We start from the raw sequence: 27244 nt of genomic DNA, 5'->3' as shown, positions 1-27244 counted from the left end.
GATTGACCTGGAACAATCTATGCAGTCCAGGCTGGTCTTGAATGCATGACCTTCCAGTAGGAGTATAGCACCACACCCAGCAAGGAAATTTATTTTTTTGATAATCCAAACTTACCAAGTGCCTTCATAATTGCAATAATGATGAGAAATATGCCAATAGCATACTGAGTCTCTTACTTGGCTGACATCAATCAGGATGATTTTATACATTCTCTCTCTCTCTCTCTCTCTCTGTCTCTCTCCAGGGTCTTTTCTGTATAGTCCTGGACATGCATACAGTGAATAAACGAGCCTTTAATTGACATATAAATATGACTCGGCATTCTTTTTTGTTCTCATTGTCTCTTTGGGGTCCAGCTCACTCTTTTGGCCTCTATACAACTGGGAAGTTGGCTCCAGCTACAAGCTAGGCCTATTCCCCTTCCCACACTGTGCACCTTATGCCTGATGAAGTGACCCCAGCTCTCCTCTGAATTCAGTGTCTGCCATAGCCTGACTTCCCTTTTCTTCCATATCAACCCAGGCCTGTATTCAGGTGACTCGAACTTCACCCCCAATCTCATTTCACAAGGGAAACAAGCCCCGGAATGTGGCTCCCCACCTCCAGGGACCCGGTGAGCATCCTAGGGCAACAACGCCCAGATTAGGACTCCTGTCTTGGCTTTCCCTGCTGACACAGCACCAAGGCCAGAGTGATGAGGGTCACAGACGGATCCACACAGGCACAGGCACCACAGTGGAGACTCCTTCGCCCCAAGGGGTTGTTTTGGTTCAGCAGCTCCCGAGGCTCGGCTACGTTAATCACTGATGACAAGAGATTAATTTATAACTGGACAGCAGACAAGATAGTTCAGGTCTCAGCGGGGCGGCACTGAACTGTGGCGGGGCAGGGCTCAGGAGACACCTGGGTGTGCAGCTCGGTGCTGAGGCTGGGAACTCCCAGATCCTCACGGGCACCTGCTGAGGCCTCTCCCTTCCTCTCCCTGGTGTGGCTGTTTGTCTTAGAAAAGGCTGGGCATGGTAGCCCTGCCAGGCCTGGGGGCCACCTGTGTGGGACTGAGTGTGGGGAGAAAGGAGGTGACTTAGAAGATGTGGAGGGAGGGATGGGAGGCAGATGGGGGATGTAGATTTCCCAGGAGAGCAGGTCTTTGAAGACATGCACCTCATCCCACAGGCCTCCCTACTCTTACTCCCTGCCTCGGCTGCCTTATTCTGTCCTCCCCAAAGACAGAAGTGAGAACAGATGGGCAGGCCTGTCTGTGGCCTTGCTCTCAGTTGAATGAAATGACTCTTCCTGCCACACTGGAGCTGCATGGCTGTGCGTGTCAGACAATTTTTAAGGCAGGCTTGAGTCTTAAATGAGGGCCCCAGGTCAGGCTGGGCCAGGGTGTCCCAGGCTGAACCTTGAGTGAGAGAGAGCCCTGCTGGCATCTATTTTTGGAGGCGTTTTGGGGGAGGGGAGAGAGAGTCCCTCAAGGCAACCAAGACCATTTTTAAAACAGCATCTCCTGGTACACACCCCACCTCAGCTTCTGCTCTGCTTCAAGCCTTTGGGAAATAGCCTGGATGTAAGAAAGCTGGAGCAGCCTGCTAACACACACTAGGGCCCCTGCTGAATCCCTCTTCTATCTGAGCAGACAAAACTAGGGACAGGCCATGCTCTCCAGCCTGTTCCCCTCAGCCAGACCCCCCCTTTGCGGGGGGGGCGGGGCAATGGGTAGAACTTATGTGGCAGCTCTGCTGAGGCCTCCTGGCTCTTCCCCACTGCCGGAGAGTTCTTTCATCTTACAAGGACATCATTACCTCTTCTACGGGCATAAATTGGCTTGGCTATTTAGAGAGGCATTTACGTGTATTTTTTTCCTGAGGAACTAGTTGTTTTTCCTAACTGAATTGAAATGGCGATTCTTTTAAATAGGGTCCAACTAAGTTCTTTCATATGGTAATTCATACACATTCTAGCTGATAAGCCTTTAGACTTGGCATAAGGTTCAAAGCAGAAATTGAGTTCAGATGAGGAAGAGAGATGCCTTTGGTCACTGGCACTGGGTCTCTGTGGTAGGTGTGGGGAGAGGAGAAAAAGACCCTGTAAAGCCTTATTTTGTAAAAAGAACCCTAAACATAGCGCGCGCGCGCACACACACACACACACACACACACACGGCACAGAAGCAGTATTGTTGTTTAGGAGAGCTGGAAAAGGCAAACGTTTTCTGGAGAAAGTTGACAGTCTTCATATGGTCACCAAATCCGAGGTTGCACTAGAATGGCCCTCAAGAGATACCTCTTCCAGATCCATCCAACAGCGGAGAAACTGTGGCTCAGCAAGGCTTTCGCTTAGGTCACAGGGTGAGTGGTGGAACCAGGTCGGTGTCTGGCGGGTGCTTGCTTCTGCACCTGAACTTGGTGCTGGTGGCTTCTTCATCAAGGGGCTGTGGTGCCCATCATGAGGGTGGTGGCTCCGTGTGGCTTCGGGGACAGAGTGGCCACTGGGAGGGAGGGAGAGGAAGACAGAGGCTACTCTCGCAGACACAAGAGCATCTGCCAGTTAGACGCTACCTCCATCACCATTTCCCAAGGGACTGGAATAACTGATACTTGGGTGTTGGATGGTTGGGGGAGTCAAGATGGCACCCCGCCCTTGGGTACTACTCATTTCTGTATTGGGCACCTGGAGAAGCGTCTTCAGTGAAGAACTAGCACCTGGCGCCTAGGGCCGCTTGGTAAACAGTGGCCTCTCTCCAGAGAGACCCTGTTAGGGCGAGAGACAGAGGAGCTGCATGCCCTGTCTAAAGTCGGCCTGCCTGTCCTGGTTCCGAGCCATCTCTTCAGGGCCAGGCCAATGTCTTTTAGACTCAGCTTCTGTTTCCCACTCCCCAGAGGACCGGTGAGCATTTGAATAGAAGGGTGGGTCAGGGAGACAGGTGCCCAGGGGGCTTCAGTATTTGAGAATGCTGGACCTGGGAGCCCTTTTCCTAAAGCCGTGAGGTCCAGGAGCATTGTTGGGCAGCACCCAGGCCTGTGTTTATTTCGCAGCAAGACCATCCTGTTTTCGAAGGCCTGTGCTCCACTGGTGAGGCCAGGACCCTTTCTGAGTCATGCTTTGAGCTCGGTTCAGGGACTGAGGGAGTGGCTTGGTGGTAGAACCCAGGGCCCTGGGTTCAATCCCCAGCTCCGCACACAGCAGCCGCTGGGTCAGCACAGACTCTTCTCTGAGGTTCCTGTCAGTCAATGACACTGTCCTTTGTAGTCAGGGCCTCTTCCTTCTCTTGCCTCTTGATTACTGTATGTCCCGGGAAGGACAACTTCAAGTGAAGGCAGCTAACATTTCTCCAGTAATGCTGTCTGATAGAAAAGGCAAGGCTCATTTCACCTGGGAGCCCTAAAGCCCAGCATGCACTATTTCCAGTCTGGTTGCACGGGCATGTAGACAGGAACATGCAGAGCTCTGACACTGAAGGGCGCAGGCAGGAGCATTCCCGCCTAGGAGGGAAGAGACTTACGCCATGGGCTTGGTTCAGCAAGTTGCTTATCTTCTCTGGGCCCAAATGCCTGCTAAGGACCCTTCTTGTACAAATATAGAGTATAAACACTAACAATCTTTTCGATTACCCAGTTCCTTTGTGATTCCAAGCGCCATACTTTCCCAGCTATGCTTAGAATCTTTCTTAATGTTTCTGTTTTGTATTTTCTTTGTTTGTTTTAGGGATGGGTTTTGGTATGTACCCTAGATGCCCTGGAACTTGCTTTGTAGACTAGACTGGCCTTGAACTCCACTGGCCTTTGCTTTCCTCATGTTGGGATTAAAGGCGTCTGCCCCTTGGCCAGGCATAGAGTCTTCTCTTGATTGGAATAAGGCACATAAAACAATGACTTCTTTCTAACCGTGGCCCTGAGCCCGAGGTAGGCTGATTGACTGCAGAATCACAAGCATTCTGCACTGTAAAAGCATCTCTCGTTGGTTTAAAGTCAAACTCTGCAGACGCAGAGGCAGGCCTTCTGGACTGGAGAGCTGGCCCGTGTCATCCACGTGTTCCTTCTCAGGTTGCCAGTGTGAAGGTCCAGAGTGAAGGAAGGAGGACCTCAAGGTCCAGGAGAGTGTGAAACAGACCGGAAGTCAATACCTTCTGCCACCATGGCTGTCCTGTGCGCCCTGCCTGCGACTGCTTCTTTGAAGAAACAAAATCTGGCTGGGGGGGGGGGTACAAAGGATGACAGAAACACAGCACAGCCGGAAGAGAACCTTACCAGGAGTAAGGGCCGAAGAGTTAGATTTGCATTTTCAGTTTAACACATGTCATCGAATACCGCTCTGGATACTTTATTTGCATTTCCTGAAACCACCAGGTGAGCAACTTCGAAATGGATTTAGAAAGAATCGTCAAGGCTGACTGCACACAGACGCTTCCATGCGCCTCACTCAGCAGGTACAGATATGACCCCTACGGAGCATGGACTCTGAACGGCCCTGGCATTCTCTGCGCTCAGTGACCATTCTGCACAATGAATCCATCTGTGCAATTGTGCTTAGCTGTCCCCAGGTTAACTCTCTCATTACTTTTAAAGCATGGTTGTCTTCAACGCCTGTCTTATCTGAGAAGGCATTCCGGCCTGGAATTTCCTGGGCTTTTCTTTCTTTCTTTCTTTCTTTCTTTCTTTCTTTCTTTCTTTCTTTCTTTCTTTCTTTCTTTCTTTCTTTCTTTCTAAAGATCTCTTGGAGGAATGGAGAATGTGAGGGCAGGGGTATAGGGGTGGGGTGTCTTTGCTCTTACCGTTCTATTCTGTTTTGTTTTGTTTTTCCCCTGAAATAACAATTGACAATAATTCTTCACTCTCTTGGTGTTCTCTGGACAGCTGTGATCTCAGTGGTCATAGCTTTCTTGCTTGCCCTAACCTACATCCTGCCTTACTTAGAACTTGGCCTTGATTCTGCCTTATTGAGTGTTTTCTTTCAGATCATGATTTAGACACACATGATCCATAGATCATGATCCATACACAGAGCACCGTGAAGGTCAGCAGACAACTTGGGGGGTGGGAGGGATCAGTTCTTGCCTTCCACCATGTGGATCCTGAGGATCCAACCCAGGTCCTAGAGTCTGGAAGCAAGTGTCCTTACTCACTGAGCCACGCCATGAGTGTACCCCTGCTTCAGTGTATCTTCAAGCTTGTAGCTACCTGGTAGGGAGATACCTGAGCTGGGCTTTTCCAAGGGGGGCACAGTTTAGGGAGGAGAGGCAGCAGGTGTTCGGAATGATACGGCAGCGATAGCATGTTATGATTCAAATCAGAAGGGCTTGCCGCCTGCTGTCTCACTTCCCTACACTCCAGCTGTTGGAAGATGCTGGCAGGCGCGGGGCACTTGGGTTCCTAGTGTTGCTCTGTGGGGAGAAGTGAGCTTCCGAATGGGGCAGGCTGTTTCTTCTTAATCATTACCCTGCTGACACCAACAAAAAGTAAGGAATGCGCGTCCCCAGCATAGGACCCACAATGAGAGGAAAGGAGGGCCGATTCGGAGTAAGTGACGGGGGCAGAGACTGGCAAAGCAGTGTGGCGTGAATCACAGCCTCGCCTGAAATCATCTTTCGTGGTTAAAGGTTGCAAACGGCCCTGGCTATTTCAAAACCCCATCGGGAGAGCAGGAGCGCTCTCTCCACGTTCTAGAGGGCGAGAGGACTCAGGGCAGCCTTCAGAACAAACACAATCTTTTCTCCAAATAGGAAGTCGGCTATTTGCTTGATGCTATAAAAAGGCTGTATAAGCGGAGCCGAGGTTCCTGGGCTTTCCTATGACCCCTAGGCACGTGCCAGACGCTCCTTCCTGGGGAAGGAGATTGCTGGGCTCTTGTGTTGAGTGCTGGCTCAACAGGTTAGGTGGAAGCAGCTCAGCAATGTCACAGAGACAGCTTTCTTCCGCAAATGATGAGTGTGTGTGGGGTCCTTTAAAACTACAAACTTAACAGGCCTGTGCCAGTTTTGACCAAGTCTGAAGCCACCCAGGCCAAGCACAGGCCACTATAATTTGGCTTCAAAACTTACTTTGTGACATATCAAAAATTGGGCAAGAGGGCTGGAGAGGTGGCTCGGTGGGTAAGAGCACTGGTTGCTATTCTAGCGGAGGTTCGATTCCCAGCACCTACATGGTCTGTAACTCCAGGTCCAGGAGATCCGATGCCCTCTTCTGGCCTCTGAGGGCACCAGCACACATGCAGGCAAAAAGCCCATACACATAAAATAAATAAAATAAAAACGAACTGGGCAGTGGTGGTGCACGCCTTTAATCTCAGCAGAGGCAAGGTGGGTTCAAGGCCAGCCTGGTCTATACATTGAGTTCCAGGATATCCAGGGCTGTTACACAGAGAAACTCCATCACCAAAAAAAAAAAAAAAAAAAAAAAAAAAAAAAAAAAAAAAAAAAAAAAAAAGACAAGCAGGGGCAGCAAAATAACTCACCAGCTGAAGGAACTTGCTTCCAAGCTTGATATCCCGAGTTCAATTCCTGGGCTCTAAATGGTGGAAGGAGAGAACTGATTCCTCCACGTTTTCACTGACCTTATACCTGCACCTCTGCCAAAACTTAGGCAAGCAGAACACTGTCACGGAGCCTAAACATAAGACGATTTATTCACTTAACCACACTGGGTGGGAGATGGCCGTGTGAGCTGCCTAGGGATGTTCAGTGCGCTGGCATCGAGGACCAGGGTGAATGTAAAGGGAGAGCAGCCAGCACAAATCTTGTTCAGCACCATGGCTGAGGTGTATGTGAGGAGTAAGGTTTAACCAGGATTGTGCACTGTGACGCAGGTAGGGGTAGAGGGCTGAGGGTTCACAAGGGAGTCGAGAACTGACGTGCGAAAGATGTGATCTGACCTCCATATGTGTCAAACATCACATACAAGAAGGAAGGAAGAATGAAAGGAAGAAAGGGAGAAAGGAAGTGAGGGAAGGAGGGAGGGAGGGAGCAAGTTGTTATATTTTAAAGTAAACTTTATCCTTTTTACTTTTAGAAATTACATTTACGGTGAGACGGAGAGAGAGATCCTCATGCCACAAGATTCCTGTGGAGGTCAGAGGACAATTAGCAGGTGTCATTTCTCTCCTTCTATTGGGTCACCAGGCTGGGCAGCAAGTGCCTTTACCCACCAAAACATCCTGCCAACCTATTTTCTTTTTAAATGGGCGCCAGTCTTGCACTCCAATCCTTGCACGGCTGCTTCCCCTTGGTCCTCCGTCCTCTCTGAACGATGAGTGGCCCGGAACACAAGCAGAGAGAGATGGTCTTCGAGGATCTGTCTCTCCCTCTGCTGAAGTCTGAGATTCTTCCCGGAGTCCCCACAACCGAGTGAGCACAACCCTGGTGGGTAAGGACCCCAAAGAGAAACGTTCACAGGGTACTGGACTTGGCTGTGCATGTCTCAGATCGAAGCTTTGGATTTTGTAGCTAGAAAAGTGTGAAAAGGACTGAGGGGGAAGATGACATCAGGCTGGAAGTTAGACCTGGGTCACTTATCTTCCCTTTCAGTCCTCAGTTTCCTCATCTGTATACCGGGTGGATGTAAATTCACTCCACTTGAAACAAATATTTTACTTCATGTGTATGTGAGCATGTGCCTGAGTATGGACACCACAGGTGTGCAAGAGTTGACAGATGTCAGAAGAGAACACCACCGGATCCTCTGGAACTGGAGTTGAAGATGATTATGGGTGCCATGTGCTGCGCTGGAAACCAAATCTGTGTCCTCTGCAACATCAGTAAGTGTTCCTAACCAGTGCGCATCTCTCCAGTCTCTCAACTTCTTTCAAAATTTTACTTGTTTAAACTGTGTGTGTGTGGGGGGGGGGCATGCTATGGCATGAGTGTGGACATCGAAGAGCAACTTGCACGAATTCTGTTTGTCCCCAGTGTGGGTCCTGGGGATCGAACTCAGGTCATCAGGCTTGACTACAAGCACCTTTCCCTGCTGAGCCATCTTGCTGGCCCGCCACCTTGATCTGGCTTCCACCATTTCCCTGCGCTGGTGGCCTCCTTTTCTCCTCCTTAACTTGCCAGGTCTGCTCTAGACTCATGACTGGGCACAGCACTGACGACTTTATGGTTTTACAGAGCCCGGAATGTGAATAAATGGTGAAGACACTGAAGATGATAGAAGGTGAACACAAGTTCCTGGATGAGGGGACCCTTTGGGACTGCATGGAGGAATGGAAAGGTGCTGATGGCAGAAACACCTGTCCCTGAGTTTGAAACCAGGTGAGCAAGTGAGCATTAGACAGGGAAACCCGCAGGTGCTAGGAGTAGTGTATGGTGAGCTCCAGGAGGCCAGAACTCAGGTGTGTGTGGCGGCAGGTGGGCTAACCATTTAAGAAATAACCCTGAATTTCCAGTGAGGGGCTCATGCTCTGTCTTTCTGAAGCTCTTAGGCATTTGTTGCTGGGATGAACCATTTTTATGACTCTTACGTCCTAACTAATTGGTGTCATCCTGTCCACCAACACTGCCTCCTGCCCTTACTATTTACTAGAAGTGGGGGCATCTGTGCAGAAGCCTTACCACTCTACAGTTTTACAATATTACTTTGTGCTATTGAGTTAGTTTTTGTGGCTACTTCTAATCGGCGGCCAGAAATATTATCCTTTTCCCATTTAGAACAGTTTAAAAGTCTTCTTGAATACACAAGCATTGAGATGTTGGTCAGGCTTTTCTCAGAAGGATGGGACATGAGGTTCCTCAGACCCGAAGGTAGTGGCAGGGCACATTCTGTGTGTAGGTGGGGCTGGTGCTGAGAATGGCTCAGACTCAGTGGCCCTAGCCAGTCCACCACCTTCACCATCTCCTGCTGCAAAACCAAACCAAACAAAACCAGCCATTCTCAGAAGTCCCAGCATGTCTCCTGTTACAGTTTGGAAAGCTCATATTCCATCCTGGGAAAATTTTCCCTTTGTGTAAAGGGGTCAAAAGAGACTTCTGGAAAAGCAACTGTCATGGCACAAGATGGTTCTGCGTCAGCTGAGCGAGGCAAGGTTTGGGAAGGCCTCCTGTCTTAGGAAAAAAGTTCAAAGAAGTGCTCACACCAGCTGATGCCCACTCTGCATGTGTTGCGGGAGGGGGCTGTGCCACCTGCCCTGGTAGTAGCCTGATCAGTGCCCAGGCAGCCACCTGCCAAGCGTTACAGGGAGCGCTACTACACGGGACACGAATTAGGCATGTGGGGAGAGGGGAGACAGAGACACAGAGAGAAGAGAGACAGTGTGAGAGAGGTGCTTGGAAAGACTGTAGGTAGGCAGTACAAAGCCTGATGTTTGGTCCCTGGGGTCTACACGGCAGAAGCAGAGAGCCATGTCCTGTACATTGTCCTCTGACCTGCGCAGGCATACTGAGGCATTTGAGAATGTTTCCCTAATCTGTGAGTCACGGAACAGGAAGGATAATATTGGCCTCCCCTATAGAAGACAGTCACAAGATGCTCCAATAACCTCGATGACCTTCGCTCCCAGACGACAGGGACTCACTCTCCTTTTTCTCCAGCCCCCTACCACTCCCTTTCCTTTCCTCTCGCTTTTCTATGTTTGGGGATGGGGCAGGGCAAAAGCTCAAGTGATTCTTCCGGCACTTTACACACAATCTTTGTTCAAGGAATTAAGCGCAACCAAGCCTTTGGGTGTTGCTTGCCCCCGACCCCCGTTTTTTTCTGTAATGATCATCCCAGGGCGTGAAAGTTGCTGAACTCTACGTGTCTCACTGCCTGAGAGACAGCTTGTCCTACAGGTCTCATGGGCCACCTCCAATCCAGCCTTTCAGAACCAGAGCTCCTGGGGCCCCGAGCCCCTTACCACCTAAAGTAATGGTCCTCCAGTGTGGGTGTCTTCTAGTCCTCCAGGGGACATTCGGCAAGGTGTGAGATACTTTGGGTTGTCCCAGCTAAAGGGAGGGACTCTCCTGGCATCTGGTAATGACGAGGTCTGGGATGTTGACAGGCATCCCACAACACCTCCCAAGGAGCCAACCTGCCCCAGAAATCAGTGCCATGGCTCAAAACCTTGGCTGAGAGGAGACCTTTCGTTGGGAGGGGTCGGATCACGGTAAAGCTCTGCTCACAGCCCTCCATGGTTTCCCTGTTCTTCCTCTTCACAGCAGGGGGACAAGGCCGGTAGCGTCCCCACACCCCAGTGGCCATGCTCACCCTCTTCCTGTCCCCACCTGCTGTTCCGCTCTGCTGCCTGCTGTCCCTCTAATCTGCCCCACATGCTCTATGTAACACCTGCTGGCACAGCTCTTCAGTGATCACTCCTAAGCTCACCTCCTGCCCGGCTCTGCTTGGAGCATGTCTCCCCTTCTCCCCTCCACCTCACGCCAAGCTACAATGTGCCCAGAGCTTTCTACCCTCCCTTGATCCGCCTCTTCATGGCTCTGATCCCCCAAACCTCAGCTCACAGATTATGTTAGTCTACTGTTTTTTTTTTTTGTTTGTTTGTTTTTTTGTTTTTTTGGTTTTTTTTTTTGAGACAGGTTTTCTCTGTGTAGCCTTGGCTGTCCTGGACTGGCTTTGTAGGCCAGGATGGCCTTGAACTGACAGAGATTTGTCTGCCTCTGCTTCCCTGAGTGCTGTGATTACAGACGTGTGCCACCATGCGCGGCTGGAAGATTTTTTTTTTGTCTTGTTCCCTAATATTTGATATTTTCTCCTGCCTGATTCTCAAAATATATTTGCTAAATTCTTTTTGGTGTCTTCTCCAGTGAATGAATGAATGAATGAATAGATGAATGGAAGAATGGATGAATGGCTGGATGAATGGATGAAAGAATGGATGAATGAATGGATGGATGAATGGATGAAAATCACACTGTACCATCCAAACCTGCTCCTCCATCTTTTTGAAATCATGCTTGTCTGACACTTAAACATGAGTACAGTTGCCCTCGCAGTCCAGAAGAGGGCACTGGATCTCTTGAAGCTTAAGTGAAGCTTAAGTGCTGTGAGCCACTGGACATGGGTCCTGGGAACCCAGTTCAGGTACTTCCCCTTATCATCCCCAACACCTGCTTCCCCCAAAGCTCTGGCAACCATTTATCTGTTTCCGACTGTGGGGTTTGCCAATTCTGGACGGCTCATGTAAATGAAAACCTGCAGTAGACATGACTGGTTTCTTTGACTTAGCATAGCATTTCAAGGCTCACCCGAGATGTGGAGTACATTAATATTTCGCCCCTTCTTCAGCAACTTCACCAGCTGTTTCTAGGTTGATGCTGCTCTGGGCAATACTGTACTCGTTCACATCATTTGTTGGCAACTTGGAGTTGCCGAGTCACTCGGTGACTGTGACTATGGGGACACTTTGGAGGGTGCTGTCAGCCGAACCTTCTTCTTAGCTTTACGGGTGCACATCCAGACAGAGGCTGGGCTTCTTCAGTCCGTGCTGCCTTTGGCTCTGCCCAACCTTCTCTGCACTCATGCCTGAGAGGTTCCTGTGCCTCCGAGGGGGGCCCCTCCTTGGCCAACACCTCAGTTACAAGGAAGGGAGTTTCCATATCCCAGGGCCCAGGCCACACCTGCAGCAGATAACAGCAACTTCCTTCAGGCGGGACTGGGTGCTGGAGCTTCCTCTTCCTCCTGCTTCAGAGCGACAGAGTGCAGGCTGCCATGAGAACCCCGCCTCCTCCCTCCCGTCCGTTCTCTACCTGCTGGCTGAGTGCTTCTAAAGCAAATCTATCCCAGTACCTACCTGCAAGTCTAGTAAGCTTCCCCGCCACTGCCCATGACCTCTACCTGCTCACCAAGCTGAACACCACACACTCGCCCATCTGCTTGGCCAACCCCCCCTGCCATGGGGTAGGCTACTCCCTCCTCAGGTGTGTTCCCCTCCTCCCCTCAGTCAGGAAGAACTGCCCGGCTGGCTCCCCTCTTTGGTCCTGTGCTGGCCTCTGCTCAGCCTTCATTCTCCTCATCTGGGAGTGCCTCTCGGCTTGAACTGGCTTTAGCATTCACCTTTGAATTTGCAAAACCCTGCACCTGCCTGGTTTTCGGTAGGTTACTCTTGCTGCGAGCCGGGGGAGGTGACAAATGAAGGGATGAAGGAGGCCGAGCGGCTACCGCTTAGGTGGGCGAGGGGCCATCAAGTCGATCTTGCCAGCTGCCCTGTGCCCGTTGTTAATGCCAGGGTGGGGCAGGCACCCCCTTGACTGCGAGTCCACTTATTTTTCACCCACGGGGACACCTACCTGCATTTCCCCGGGCTCAGACATGTGTCCGGTGTGTGTCAGTTCTCTAGTCAGTGCCAAGCCAGTGTTGCAGGGTCAGGTAGGACAGTTCTTGAAGTTCAAGGTAAAGGCTGCCTCTGCAGATGCAGGCCACACAGGGCTGGCTGCTCTCCCCGAGGGCCTGGGTTCAATTCTCTGCACCCGCACAGCTGTTTACAATCATCTGTAACCCACGTAGTACAGTTGTACAAGCAGGCAAAATACCCATACACATAAAATAAAATGTGTGTGTGTGTATGTGTGTCTTGGATGTGTGTGGTGTGTGTGATATGTGTGTGTGAGACTCCTCCTCTGAAGGGAGGCAGGTAGGTGGGGAGGGTGGATGACACAGGAGGCTGAGTCAGCTTCAAGGGTTTTATCTCAGCACTAACCTTTATGACAGTTTTATCTCAGGTCCTGAGTGACAGGAAAAGCCATGTTTGAGAAGTCAAATGTGGGGGAAAAAAAAAACAAGCTTGGAAATAGTGTTCTTTATATGTTGAATTCGCTCATATCTGGGTTTCATCTATTTGTGGTAGCAGACCTGTGCCGGAGACAGGAAGAGATGAAGAAACCTCCAAGACCTGAATTCCTTTCCCACTGGACCCCTGGTGAGCTTGTCATGGGGGCTGCCATTTTCCCTCTGAGGCCTCGGTGCTCATCTGTACAAGGGGATGTTTGAGACCCTTCCAATTCACCCAACAGACTCTTGCCACAGCCTGTAGAGTGCCTGGCTGGACTGGCCAGGCGAGAAAGGCCAACAAGACGTGAAGTGACACATGTCCAGCAGGGAAACAACAGATGAGCAGGCAGATGAGCACAGCAGGATGGTAAAGAAGTTCTTAGTGATGGGAACCGGGGCTATTGAGGAGCGGAAGTCTCCCCCTCGCTGGGAGGTGTGAATCTGCAAGCCAGTACTGAACATTCAGCGACAGCTACAGCAGATGGTCCCAAAGCCGAAAAGCCTCCAGGAATGTAAGGCTGCAACCTGGGAACCACGGGCATCCTGGAGGCTGAAGGAAGGCTTGAATACTGGACAGTGGTCCAGGGATGACCAGTGAAGCGCTTAGAAACTCTGTTACGTTTCTACCTCAGATCACGTGCTGGAAGATCCAAACGCTCACTGAAGAGTTAAGTAGCTGGGTGTGGAGCCCCTGACCCCAGCATGGGGGAAGCTGAGGTAGGAAGTCTCAGCCTGTGAATAAGTCCGTCTCAAAACAAAAAACAACATCCCCAACAAACAAACAAAATCCAAAACAAGCGAAATAAAGCAAAACCAAAACAACAACAGCAAGGCAGGGGCTGGAGGTGGCTCAGTGGCTAAGAGCACTGGCTGTTCTTGCGGAGGACTGGGGTTTGGTTCCCAGCACTCACATCTGAGAGCTGCCAATGCCCATAATTTCAGTTCAGGGGATCCAAAACCTTCTTCTGGCCTCCTCTGGTATCTACACACATGCACACATACAAGCAGGCACATACATACACAGGTAAAACAAATGGGCAAGTAAATGTTTTCAAATAATTGTTTAAAAAAAAAAAAAAGCAACTACCAAAAACTCTCCCCATAAAACCCCAGCGAACCAGAGTTCTGGGTAAATCATGCTGAGGCTAGAATACATCATCGCCCAGTAGGAAGCTGGTTAAATTACTGTGTAGCAGAGCAGTGAACGGCAATCTGATCATTAAAGTCCTGTTTTAGAAGAATCACCAATGCTCACCATCTGGTAAGCAAAAGAGCCACTGTAAATAATATTTAGTGAAATCCCAGTTCTGGAGCCTAATTTACCCACAGTGCATACAGGATTATGTGCACACAGCTTTGAACTATGAGTCTGCGTGTATAAGGCAGACTCACATACATGCACGTAGCCTCAAAACAGCCTGTGATGAAACATATCCAAACGATCGGAGTGATGCCCTCTGTGTGGTAGCATCATTTACCCAGATCCTTCTGATTTTCTCTTTTCCACAACCAAGATTCATTACTTTTGAGATGTGGAAGGCAAGAGATGCTATTTCAAAATTAACTTACAACAGCTGTTAATATAAAAATAATGTACACACTTCTGTACAAGGAAGTGAAGGCAAGCCTTGGGGAGTGGAGTCCATCAAGACTGGGAATACGCTGGGCTGAGCTGTCTGGTTTTCTCCTAACACTCCATCACAGGCTGGTGGACAAGACTTTGTGAACTCCTTGGCACCGCAGGGAAACTCCTCTGGCTCAGGAGAGGAAAATGCCTGGGTGCCACAGGGGGGCCCAGGGGGGCCAGGCTGCTAATATCGCTGTTTCCAGGGGGGAAAATAAAGCTGCTGGTTAACATTCTTTTTATTAAAATTGCCCATATGATGCTGTCGGGGGCCGGGGAGGCAGCTCAGTAGTAGATTTTCCAGCATATGTGAGAACCTGGCTTCCGTCCTTAGTGCCACAGAGAAAAACTTAGACATATGACTCCCATAGTTACTGTTCTATGTTGGAATCTCATGTGAGAATGACATTAGTACTAACTATATTGTTTTCTCTCTCAAATTTCCTCCTATTTTTCTTTTTTTTTTTTTTTTGCTGAGGAAACTTCTATCTATCTATCTATCTATCTATCTATCTATCTATCTATCTACCCACCCATCCATCCACAGGGTCTCTACTATGTACCCTTGGCTAGCCGGGAACCTGTTATGTAGAACAGCCTGGCCTTGAATTCAGAGATCTACCTGCCCCTGCCTCCTGAGTTGGGGTTGGCATGAGACACCCACCCAGCCTGATTATATAATTAACGCAGGTTTCCTGTACTATTATCATAGAATATGCTGATTTGGGGGGGAACAAAAGTCAACAACAGCCAGGGTTTCATAAACTCTCCAGAAAATTCCACACCACCCTAACCCACCCGTGTAGCATCGTCTGAAGTCTTAGACTTTGCTTTAAGTAGAGACAATAATACAACCAATAAAAGCTCCCCAAGGCAAGGTCATGTATAGTTCAGACCACTCAACTCAGAATCTGTGACTGTCAGAGTTATGAAAGTTATCCCAGGTGATGTCAGCGTAAAGCTGAGCCCCAGCCATTGTTTGTAATGAAAGCAACCTGATACCTGCCCTTACCTTACATCACCCCAGCCCTACAGTCTAAGAGACTTTGTGTTCTCTGTCTCCACCTGCTGGCCATTAACCAAACTGCAGGAGTTCAACTGTGCTATTTGTATATCCAAGACATTGCTAATTTTACTTTTTTAAAAATTTTGCTAAATGGGTCAGGTAGTGGCACATGAAAGAACAGAGAGTTAGTAGGACCTGGAGAGAACAGGAGCTCCACAAGGACCAAATATATCTGGGTACAGGCGCTTGCCTGAGACTGATTCTCCAACCAGGGACCATGCATGAATATAACCTAGAACCCCTGCTCGGATGTAGCCCATGGCAGCTCAGTATCCAAGTGGCTTCCCTAGTAAGGTGAACAGGGACTGTCTCTGGCATGAACTCTATGGCTATCTCCTTGACCTCCCCAGCGCCCTCCCCCCCAGGGGGGAGCAGCCTTGCTAGGCCACAGAGGAGGACGTTGCAGCCAGTCCTGGTGAGACCTGATAAGCTAGGGTCAGATGGAAGGGGAAGAGGACCTCCCCTATAAGTGCACTTAGAGAGGGGCAAGGAGGAGATGAGGGAGGGAGGGAGGATAGGATTAGGAGAGAATGAGAGAGGGGGCTACATCTGGGACTCAAAGTAAATAAACTGTAATTAATATTAAAAAAAAGATAAATTGAGCTGCCTGGAAAAAGCTAGATCTAAATAAACATGGGGGGGGTGGGGGGGTCAAAAATTTTGCTAAATGGGCACATGCCTTTAATCCCAGCACTAGTGAGGCCAAGGCATGTGGGTCTCTGGTCTACAGAGTAAGTTCCAGGATAGCCAGGGGTGCACAGAGAAACCCTGTCTCAAATAAGACCCAAGAGTTGAAAATCGTAAGTAATAAAAATATGTAAAAATTATATCCTTTCCTATAATGAGGTTGTCTACAAGTTTTCAATACATTAGGATAAAATGTGTAGTATAATTAAGTCTAAGTTAGACTCCCCCTGTGGGGGTACCAGTGATTACTTTTGAATGGTTTTAATTTTGCCATCTCTCTCTCTCTCTCTCTCTCTCTCTCTCTCTCTCTATCTATCTATAGATATATACCTATGTGCCTGTTAGATTGTTGACCATGGGTACTGAGTAGTGAGGGGTGTTGGGGGATACAGGTCTTGGGCTGGAGAGATGGCTCAGTGGTTAAAAGCACTCGTTGCTCTTGCAGAGGACGCAGGTTGAATTCTTAGCTCCTACATGGCAGCTTACTGCCCTCTTCTGGCCTCTGCGGGCACTGCACATATTGTACGAGGCATACTCACAGTCAAAACACCCCCACACATAAAAAGTAAAGTGGAAAAAAAAATCTGATTTGTGTGGTTGGGGAGGTGGCTCAGTGAGTAAGAACACTTGCTATGCAATCTTTAGGCCATGAGTTCGGATCCCCAGCACCCACATAGGAAGCTATGCATGAAGCCCAGCACTGTGAGGGGTGGAGACAGGAGGACAGATTATTGGGGTTTTCTGGCAGCCAGCCGAGCTCTGGTTCAGCAAGAGACTCAGTCTCAAAGGAATAATGTAGCAGGCGAGAGAACACCTTAACAAACTCTAAAGGCACACACCCACAGACACACAATCAACTAGCACACACATACACACACATATACAAATTCTAACTTTGATTTTGATGAAAATATACATTTATAGATTTTTACACTATCAAGCTATTCAGCCTAGGAACATGATTTTCTTTTTGTGTCTTCTTTTACGACCTTCGGTAACATTTCATTTCTATCATAAAATAATGTGCAGGGACTTTCCCTGTACTTATTCCTGGGCATTCCAGTTCTCATGTTGCCACTCTGAATGTCAACCTAAAAAACCAAATTGATCATTGCTGATACACCGGAAGGCTACTGATTGTGGCATATTTACTTTTTAGCCAGCTGCCTTACAGTCTCTTTGTATATTGCTATTCTTCTGAGTTCATTTTCTGGGCTTTCTGCACATCTTGTATCTGGCTGGCTTTACACAAGAAATGATCATTTAGAATCTTTTTTAAAAAATGTTTTAAAATGTTATTTTAGTTTTAATCACATTGGCCGTGAATTCTCGTACAATGTTAGTTGACAGTTGTGGCATCTGGGATTAAGTCCAGGGCCTCATGTTGGGTAGGTAAGCACTGAGCTATGGTGGAGTCTGGACTTCAGTGCCATGGATTAGGATTCTGAATCCATCACCTCTCTGTAGATCTGCTGATGTAGTCTGTGTGTGCTGTGCTGGCTGCTCCTGTACCAGGCAGCCTGAGAAAAGCATTTCCTTGTGCTACGGGCCGGGGATGCCTCAGTGAGCATCTGTTCCCTGAAGACAGAAGCGGGGACCCAGACACCTGAACTATCTAGAGATGTCTACATTTCCCCTTTAGGTGAACATTGACATCCATACCAGAGACCCAGAAACCAAAAGGTTATGAAGGAATGTGAAGTTTTATTCAAGATAGGCAAAGGATAGGAACGGATCATCAAATAAACCTGTGAGATCCTGTTGCACAGATATTTTCACCAAGAGATAAAAGGTGAAAGCTCGAAAGAACCAGAAAATGTCATCCTCACTCTTATTCAAGTGTGTTCAAGAAGCCATTGCTGAGAGTGTACTGAGAAGTCTGGAGGGTGTAGAAGAGTCGTGCAGGTCAGGGAAGGCTCAGCTGGATCCCTGGGGTCCCCCTGAAGCAATCCACTTCAGAATCACCCCTGAAGGAATGCAAGTTCACAGTGTTCTGCGTGGCACTTCGCTGTGCAGGGGGCCCCTGGGAGATACTAGCCCCCTACCAAAGGAACATGCAGACTTCGGTCCGTGTGAGTGCTATGTTCCCCAATCACTGTGCACACAGCTGTTTCTGAACCACATGATAGAAGAGACAAAAAATAAAAACAGGGGCAAAGGAGAAAAACTGAAGATGTATATATACCCTTTAGTCTGTATTTTAAGCTAAATAACAACTTTGGTTTCTGTTGTATTTCTCGTGTGTGTGTGTGTGTGTGTGTGTGTGTGTGTGTGTGTGTGTGTAGATGTGAGGTGGGTGTCAGGATTCTTCCTCTATTGAGCTCCACTTTAGATTCACTGAATTAGGATCTGCCAATTAAACCCAGAGCTTGCTATGGGGATCCTGTCTCTGCTAATGTAGTGCCTACCTGGGTTTCTGGTGGTTTCTGGGGACTCAAATTCCAGTTCTCATGCTTGCACAAGCACTTTTAGTACTTGGTCATTATCTCAGACCCTGTTGGGCGTTTCTGTTTATTTGTTCGAGACAGCCTCTCACATGTAGCCCAGATTTGCCTGGAGCCACGCAGCAAAGGATGGGCTTACAAACTCCTGGTCCTCCCGCCTTCAACTCCTCAGTGCCGGGACTGAAGGTGTAGTTTTCTGAGACAGGGTCTTGCTATGTAGCCCAGGCTGCCTCAAGCTTGCCATTCTTCTCCCTCGGCCTCCAGAGTGCTGGGGTTACAGAAATGTGCAGCCATGCCTAGCTTAAGTCTCATAATTGAAGAAATATCACTAGAACCAAACCTCTCCATGTTTTAATTTATTTCACACCAAATGTAAGTGTGAAATGGTTTAATTATTTTTCCTATTACTCTACATTTCTCCCAGGCGGTCTCCCATCCAAGTACTAACCAGGACCGACCCTGCTTAGCTTCCAAGATCAGACAAGATTGGGCTTGTTCAGGGTGCTATGTCTGCAGACATAACCCTACATTTTTGATGGCAATAATTTTACTAAATTGTTCATGGTCAAAAGCACAAAATCTAAGCCGGGTGCTATGATGCACACCCGCAATCCCAGTACCTGGAAGGCAGATCTCTGTGAGTTCAAGGCCAGCCTGGTCTACAAAGTGAGTCCAGGACAGCCAAGGCTACACAAAGAAACCCCGTCTCGAAAAACAAACAAAGAAAAAAAACAACAAAAAAAAGTCCAAAATCTAAATGTAAACAATTATTCATTCAGAAACTACTTTAACAAATGGTTGACATTAATAAATAGAATTTTAAAATCTCTCTTTGAAATCATCTAAATTATACACATAACCCTCTTTGAAGATACAAATTAAAAGATGGTTGGTCAAACAGCATATTTAAAGTATATGGGATCATTATTATTCTGAAGGTCATTTGCAAATTTAGTCAGAAGTTGGAGCTGCTATGGCCCAGGCTTGGACCGTGGGGTGGTGGAGAGCCTGGGGTGGGGGAGGGGTGCTTGCAGATGCTGGGGAGCAGGTGCACACTCACCCAGGATGCTCTTGCAGGCGTCCCCAGCTGTTGCAGCTGAGGCAGCGGACAGACAATTCGTGACAGTCCTGAAAACACAGTTCTAAGAAGGTTCTGTTTATAAACCTATTTTCTTCCTTTCTGAGACTGAACAGTTCATGACCTCCAGTTGTCTGAGAGTGGTTGTCTGGGTTAGAGTGGCCAGTAATAGAAACCACTCTCCGAAGTAGCTGAGCCCTTTGAGGAAGAGTTCCATAGCCACTAGCCCGTTCTAAATAAAGGCTCACAGGACGCTCCTGTGCCCCACAGTAAAACTCCCAAGTAGCAAATGCACAGGCCCGCTCTCTGATTCCCATTTATGACATTTGAAGGGAGGGTGGAGAAGTCACTGATCTGCTGGCCCGAGGAGTGCCTCTTGCCCTCCTGAGAAATCGCAGTGAGCGGTCATGATGGCATCTAAGAAGGCCACGATGACCCCTTTGGCTGTGTCCCCGGCCAGCGCCTGCACACCGCACATGTGCTGCAGGGCCACTCTGACCATCTGGGCTCCTTCCTGGGGAGTGTGGGCTGCTCCGGGATCATCTCCCTCGGCTCCCGATTTTAAGAACTGGAGGATGTAGGACCGGATCATATCTCCATTCAGCTTAAGAGTTTCCTGGATGCAGGGGAGGTCTGAGGCGCTGGCCAGGCTCAGGAGGTGAAGCAGCGCCTGGCAGATGTGAGTCTGTAGGCTGGCGCAGTACTTGAATTCCAGAAAGTCTGCAGTGTCTTCACTCTTCTGCAAGGCAGTGACCAATGCATTCCAGATCTGAATGAACTGTTCTAGAGACCCGTACTGCGCTCTCCTGCCTGGAACGGAAAGGGCTGCGGCCGATCTGATGCGCACTTTGAAGTTCTTGCATGACATCACAACTGAGGTGAGGGCCTTGTAGGCGTGGGAGGTCCATGGGGCTGTCCCTAGAAGAATTCAGAGACTGAAAAGTGAACTCTTAGAGAGAAGCAGGGGCAGAAGGACATGCATCTTATGTTTACTCTACCCTCATGAGAACCCCCTGGTCTCAGTGAGAACGGCCCCTATATATATTTAAATATAATTATATATATATATATATTTAATTTAAATACATATAGGCTCATATATTTAAATGCTCAGCCATCAGGGAATTGGCACTATTTGAGGATTAGGAGGTGGGGCCTGGTTGGAAGAAGTGTGTCACTCAGGATGGGCTCTGTGGTTTCAAATGCCCATGTGAGGCCCAGCCTCTCTCCCTGTGTGTGTGGATCAGCGCCATGTGTGAAACCATGATTCCACCATGATGATAATGGACGAAACCTCTGAAAGGAAGCCCACAATTAAATGCTTTTCTTTGTAAGTGTTGCTTTAGTCATGGAGTCTCTTCACAGCAACAGAACAGTGACTAAGACTCCTCATAAGATCAGGGCAGCAAAAGCTAGCACGTGGGATCCCGGGGCAGGGACTGACCCCTGGCTTCCCTATTTCCCTAGACAAAGCTGAAGCTTGATAAGCAGAATAAGATTTTACCTGTCTGGGGGGCAGAGCTCGGTGGGGAAGCCTGGAGGGAACTGCACCCCAGCTGCCCCTGGCAGTGCCCGGCTGTGTAAGGAAGGCAGCGGCCCATTCCTGCTAGCACCAGGCACCGACTCGCCACTAGACTTCGTGCGTTTTATTTATTGTTAAGAGGTAAAAAACACTTCTAGGTGCAAGAATAAGGTGCTGCCTCTGTCTTTTTCCCATTTCTCCTGCGGGCCACTCTGGGATGACAGGGGTAACAGCCACTCTCTCAGTCTGTCCCCTTCTTTGTTGTCCCTAGAGAAACAGAATCTTCCCAGTCTCTCGCTGCCCACAGTCCATTCCTGCGTCATTCCTACATGCTTCCTCATAGCTCTGTATCCTCAGAGAGCTTCTCTACTGTCTCCCCCGGGCTGCTCTGCCTGGACATCCTGGGAGGGATGGACACTGGGTCAGCTGGCCCTCACATGGTCCCTTCCATTCCTGTCCCTGTGTCCCCTGCCACACCCCTCTGGGCGACACACCCTTAGCTCTCCAGTCCTGTCAGAGGCAGAGATGGAGGGCCAGGGCCGGCATTCCCAGTGGCTAGCATCTGTACACAGAAGAAGGTACAGGCCCAAGATGACATGTCAAGCAAGACTCATGGTGTTCAGGACAGTATGATGGAGCCAGAAGCCCTCCATTTCTCAACCCAGAACCTGTGGGATTTGAACCTGTACCCTCTATACCAGAGGCGACTCTGTGGACTTGGCCAATTTCCTTTCCATCTTTTCTCCTAAGTATTTAATGAGATGATACTGTAGAAATGAGTTAAAATCCCATTTTAGTTTGATTGACGTAAGAAGTATTTTCTCAGGTTATGAAAAGGATCTTTGTAAATATACTTTTTAAATGGCAATAAAACACCCCACCAAACTCATATACACAGACTTATTTCATCATTCCACTACACGTGGTTCTTGCTGTTTTCTAGTCCTGTGACAACAGCCACTGTGACAGACGTCTTTAACAGAGGCACAGACTGGCATATTTCTTCCCAGGAGGCCCTTGACAGGCAAGGAGAGGAAACTGTCTTACCAAGAGGAAGAGCGGGGTTTTTAAAAACATTTCCCATCGCGTAGCAAGCATTCCATCGGACCTTCATGGCAGCCTCGTTCACAACGGTGGAGATCAGCGCCTGGATGGCCTCCTCGATGATCTCGGCAAACCTGGGTCTTTCTATGTGAGAGGGTTGAAGAAAATGAAGCAAATTCCCGAGGGCCCGGACCGCATTGCTTTTGACCTGGAAAAAAACGTAAAAGGCCGCAGTTATTTTGCCAGAGATTTTACAGAAAGCGTAAATTCCACTTTAAAAGACTCCCCACCCCCATTTCATAAAGCAAGACAACAAAGGAGGCATGAACCCCGTGAGGGGGCTGAGTCCGGGAACTGTGCGAGCTCGCCTGGCCTAACGCCCGCGCCCACACTTTTTAAGTGCACTGTGTAACAGCCACAAGCAGGCTCTTGATCTTTCTACTTGTCAATTCCACTGAAGGCTGCATTTCTCTTTTCTTTCTTTTTAAATAGCAGATCAGCATGACTCTATCATGCAGTATGACAATGAGAGGAGGACGCAGCAGGACAGGGGGAGGCACTCCACCCTGGGGACCGCCCTGCTGGAGCAGCTGTGCCCAGCATGCACCTCGCCCTCCCGTGTGTACCTTGTCTTTGTCTGTGGAGGCTTGTATCGCAGACTGCAACATTTTCAAGAGCAGGAGTCCAGAGAACTCGTCCTGAAAACTTGGATCTGGCATGTCCCTGTTCCACCCAAGGCACAAGGTGCAGTAAAAAGAAAACATCATTTAAATGTGTGCAAAGATACAGTCAACGAGTGTACCAGGGTAAAAACTTCAGGAAAACAGCCTGGCAGATCTCCCCAGATCACACCAAGAACTCACACATCTTTTTTGACCTTGTTTCATTTTTGTTTTTGAGCCAGCGTCTCTTATAGACCTTAGACTGGCCTGGAACTTGGTATGGAACCCATGCTGACTTCAAATTCGTGATCCTCCTTCTTCAGCCTCCTGAGTGCTGGGATCACAGGTATGTGCCACCACACCTAGGTTTCAACCCAGCGGTTCCACACTTAAGAATGTAACCACAAGGGATATTTCAAAACGGACATTTCAGGCCCAGAAGTGTTCACTGCATTGAGACACCCCCAAGGCCTCAGACAACCGTTCGGGAAGGGCATGGTAAGGGTGCAGCCCTTGGCGGGCTCTGTGTGACAAGGGTTCACTGAACATCAGTGCAGAGAACGGCTCTGCGTGCTATGTCTCCCCTGTCTCCCATGCAGAACTAGGTGACAAAAAGTAGACCAGCAGCCACCTCTAGAGGTATGGATGGGCTGTTCTGGGAAGGAGGCAGGCTTTTTACTACTAACAGTACTAACAGTACTAACACCCGTTAGTACTGTTCCAATTCTTTTGACCTGTGAACATAGTTCTTAAAAAAAAAAAAAAAAAAAAAAATGCAAACTGTTTTCTGCAATGGGAGTGTCACTGGGTATATCGACTACACTCCAGGGCAGGTCCTTGTTTGGTTTTATTTAGAGAGAGAGGAAAAAAAAGAGACAGACAGAAACACACACACACACACACACACACACACACACACACACACACACCACAAATATGAAGTTGGATGGGTAGGGAGGCAGGGATATCTGGGAGGAGTTGGTTAGGGAAAAACATGATTAAAATATATTGTATGTAAAAATATTTTAATAAAACAAAATCCCTCAAACCTTTGCATCCTAAGAGCAGAGCAATTATGAGTGAGGTTTCGAATTTGTACTGTGATATTTTTAAATATATATACTTTGAATATATATATTTTTGAATATATACACATGTACATACATACACATGTATTCTTAACACACAGTAAGAACCTACCAGGTTTACTGCTTAACGGACAATTGAAGCAGAGTGGAAAAACTCTGCATAATATGGCGGGATTCTCCTTCCACACAGGGATGAAAGACGTATTTTAGGAATCCTGAAACAGATGCCACGCAGAGAGAGCAACCTGAGTCACTTACATGTTGGCAATCAGTGTGTCTGTCAGGTTGCCCAGGGACCAGGCTGCCTTGGTGCGCACATTTAGGGACTTATCTTGAAGTGACATCAGTATGGCGTTTGCTGTGTCTGCAACAAATATGACGTCCTGTGCAACAAACCGGGCTACGTTACTTACAGGGTTCATACTGCTGCCTCTGAGCTTCCTAATTCGTTTTCACGGAGAGCTATAAGCCTTTAGTAATTCAGAAGCCAAAATTCATCTATGGAATCAATGTGAGCCTGTGACATTGCCTGTGCCTTCTGTGCTCAGCTGACCTGACAGGGAAAGCCCTTCTTAGAGATGAATGTCACACGTAAGGATGAAGGGCGAATGGGCATGAGCCTTCTTAATCGTCCATGTGGAAAAGCCCTCTTTACCTTTAGTCAGTCATTCATTAATTAAACAGTGTGTCAGGTAAGTAACAATCGAAGCACAGGTGCTGCACGCTGTGGCAGCAATGAAGGAAATCAGATTACACAGTAGGTTAACTTCCTTCACTGTTCGACTCAGTGAAGCTTTACGTCCACAAATCCACCAGTGGTACAGGCACTAAGGAAACGGAGGAGGGCAAGCCGGGCTTACTCTCACCTGCTTGAGACAGGGGAAAAGCACGTAGACTCCGAGGGCCCTGGAGGTCGCAGCTTTCACTAAATGGTTCTTGCTGTCGTTCAGGCCGAGCAACATGGTTATGCACAAAATCTGCTTGTCATTCTGCAACGAGGAGGTTCACAGGAGGAAAAGGGAGAAAGAACAACTGTGAGCCAGTCTTCCACAACAACTGTGTGCCATGCCTGCGTTCAATCATGCTGTGACCTTCAGCTGGCTCCGGTAGAGAACGGTGCCCGGACACCTGGGGAGGGCATCTGAAGAGCAATTTGGGGCAAGACACACATTATCTCATCACATTGTACCTCCCACCTTTCATTCCTTTATTAAAGCCAATTTACGTAGCTAAGGACAGATCAAAAGCCACTGACATAAAGAACAGGAGCAGTGTGCACACGTGTATGTGGTCCAAATCAGAGATGACACCCTCACCCACAGCGACGTCGAGGCCCGATAACAAGTATTTTCACTACCGTTTCTTCTCATGTGACTCCTCTGGTAAGCGAATAATACAAAGCTTTAAAGAAATCCATGGAGTCAAAGAGCTGGAGTGGAATGGCTAGGATGCGGACCCAGGACTTTCAACTCAGGACACGAAGTGTCTCTGAAATGTCTTCACAGCTGTGCCACCAGACCCACTCCTGTACCCACACCCACCTTTGCCCAGAAAGCAAGGTTTTCCTGGGGTAAGGCTTCACTGCCCCCACCACAAATTCAACAGAAACTGTTTCTTTTTAAAGAGATGAGGCTGAAAAGGTTTCAGAACCAAGAATCACACTGGAGCCCTGCTACCCAGGACATGGTCCAAGAGTGGGGACATATGGCTCGGTTACCGGCAGACTGCTGAAGGCCTCTGGCAGGATGGAGGACAAGGCATCACAGGCGCTTGCCTGGAGAGTTGGGTGCTCTGAGCTCTGCAGGGCTCGGGGCAAAGGACCGTTCAGCATCGCAGTCCAGAACATCACCACCTGGAAGGGAGGCACAGTTAGAACCACAGCACAACAGCCACGCTGGAACCCGCCGAAACCATGCGCGCTAGGTGCAGCCTTGGAGATGAAACAAGTTTTGCTGAAGTAGTAGCTTTTTATAAGCGCTTTCACAAGTTGTCTTCCACAGTAATGGAAACAATTTCTGAAATAACCAGCAAGATCCAGCAGGACGCTACAGTGTAATTGAGTTAACAGCAATAGTGATGATGACGATGACAATGGTGACAACAGAAGCAGCTGTATCTCAGAGGCTTTATCACTGTGCAGGCATTGTTCTATGCAACTGTCACACATCAATCCTCTTAAATCCCCAGCACAGCTAAATCAAGTCTGCACCACTACCCCCACTTCTACCAAGAAAACAGAGGCCTTAAACACATTCTAACATGCTTGTCAGCAGCAGGGGTCACAGAGAGGTGCGATGAGCCAGCATCCCGCTGGGCGTTCTCAACATGACCCCACTGAGGCACAGGAGGCTGTGCACGCCAGGAAAAGAGGATGAGAGGGGGAGCTGGAGCTGTTTCCTGTCCCCTCCCGTCTGTGACCTTGCCTGGGTGATTTAACCTGTGTAGGCTTTGGCTCTTCTTCAGCCACACGGGGAAAGACATCTCCCCTGAAGTCCACAGTAAGGTGTGACACTGAGTGCTACGTGCCCAGCACTAGGACATGGTAGCCATTCTCTACTGGAGAAGCAGGCTCTGCCGTCGGTACTCTGATGACTCAGCTCATCCGCCAAAGCCCCTCAGGCAGGCTTCTCAGGTCTCCTTCCCAGGTATTATATGGGATTTCTAATTCATTTCAGAATTTGTCTGTTTTTTGTTTTTTCTAGTTTTCTTCCCGTAGAAGAAAAAACTTGGTCCTGGGTTTTGCTATGTACTTGTGCTATCTTTGTCCATGCTCCTGGAAACCTAGTCTGAACCCTTCTTTCCCTAGAATGTGTGAACTGGATGGCTGCACCCATCTCCTGGGTGGTCCAGTCAATCTCACCTTCAAATATTCACACTCGTGGAACCCAGCCCACAGTGAATAGGATCTTTGTAACCAATAGGATACTGTGAAAGTGACGGGAGACCCTATCAAGAAGCTCTCCAGGAGAAAGTGAGTGAGCCTTCTACCAATATCCAGCATAAGTTGCTTGGTACATGAGTGAGCCACCTGAAGGCCTCCCAGCCCTAGGCCAGGCCACAATTACTGCAGCCCTGGCCGCATCTTGACTCGTGAGAGACCAGGGGCATGACCCAGCCCCTCCAATTCCTGACCAGCAGAGCCTACACAGAGGACAAATGGCCTGAAGATGCTATGTGTATAGGATCACTGTGTTGCTTGACTGATGACAGGTAATAAGGTCTGTCTTCTCTCCAGGTGAAGCAGTACTGGGATTATGAGTAGTTAGGAGGCTTGCCCACAACCACTTGTCCAGCAAAGGAAGAATCTGGATTCCTACCCAAGTTCTACTTGATGAC

General features: G+C 48.6%; 1 protein-coding gene across 1 annotated transcript in view; it reads right to left on the bottom strand.

Annotated features, from left to right (window-relative positions):
- Positions 1-17771: 17771 nt before the first annotated feature.
- Heatr6 (HEAT repeat containing 6) overlaps positions 17772-27244 on the bottom strand; it is a 28490-nt gene continuing 19017 nt past the window's right edge. Inside the window, exons 15-20 of the mRNA XM_055620322.1 lie at positions 25626-25760; positions 24775-24897; positions 24167-24291; positions 22785-22881; positions 22162-22366; positions 17772-20510 (exon numbers count right to left, since the gene is read on the bottom strand). Of these exons, the coding sequence (XP_055476297.1) occupies positions 19939-20510; positions 22162-22366; positions 22785-22881; positions 24167-24291; positions 24775-24897; positions 25626-25760 (1257 nt within the window). The 3' untranslated portion in view covers positions 17772-19938. The remainder of the gene's footprint in view (positions 20511-22161; positions 22367-22784; positions 22882-24166; positions 24292-24774; positions 24898-25625; positions 25761-27244) is intronic.

Source organism: Psammomys obesus, unplaced genomic scaffold (assembly GCF_907164565.1).
Source record: "Psammomys obesus unplaced genomic scaffold, mPsaObe1.curated_primary_1811, whole genome shotgun sequence".
NCBI classification, from domain to species: domain Eukaryota; kingdom Metazoa; phylum Chordata; class Mammalia; order Rodentia; family Muridae; genus Psammomys; species Psammomys obesus.
This window is presented reverse-complemented; position numbering and strand designations above follow the sequence as displayed.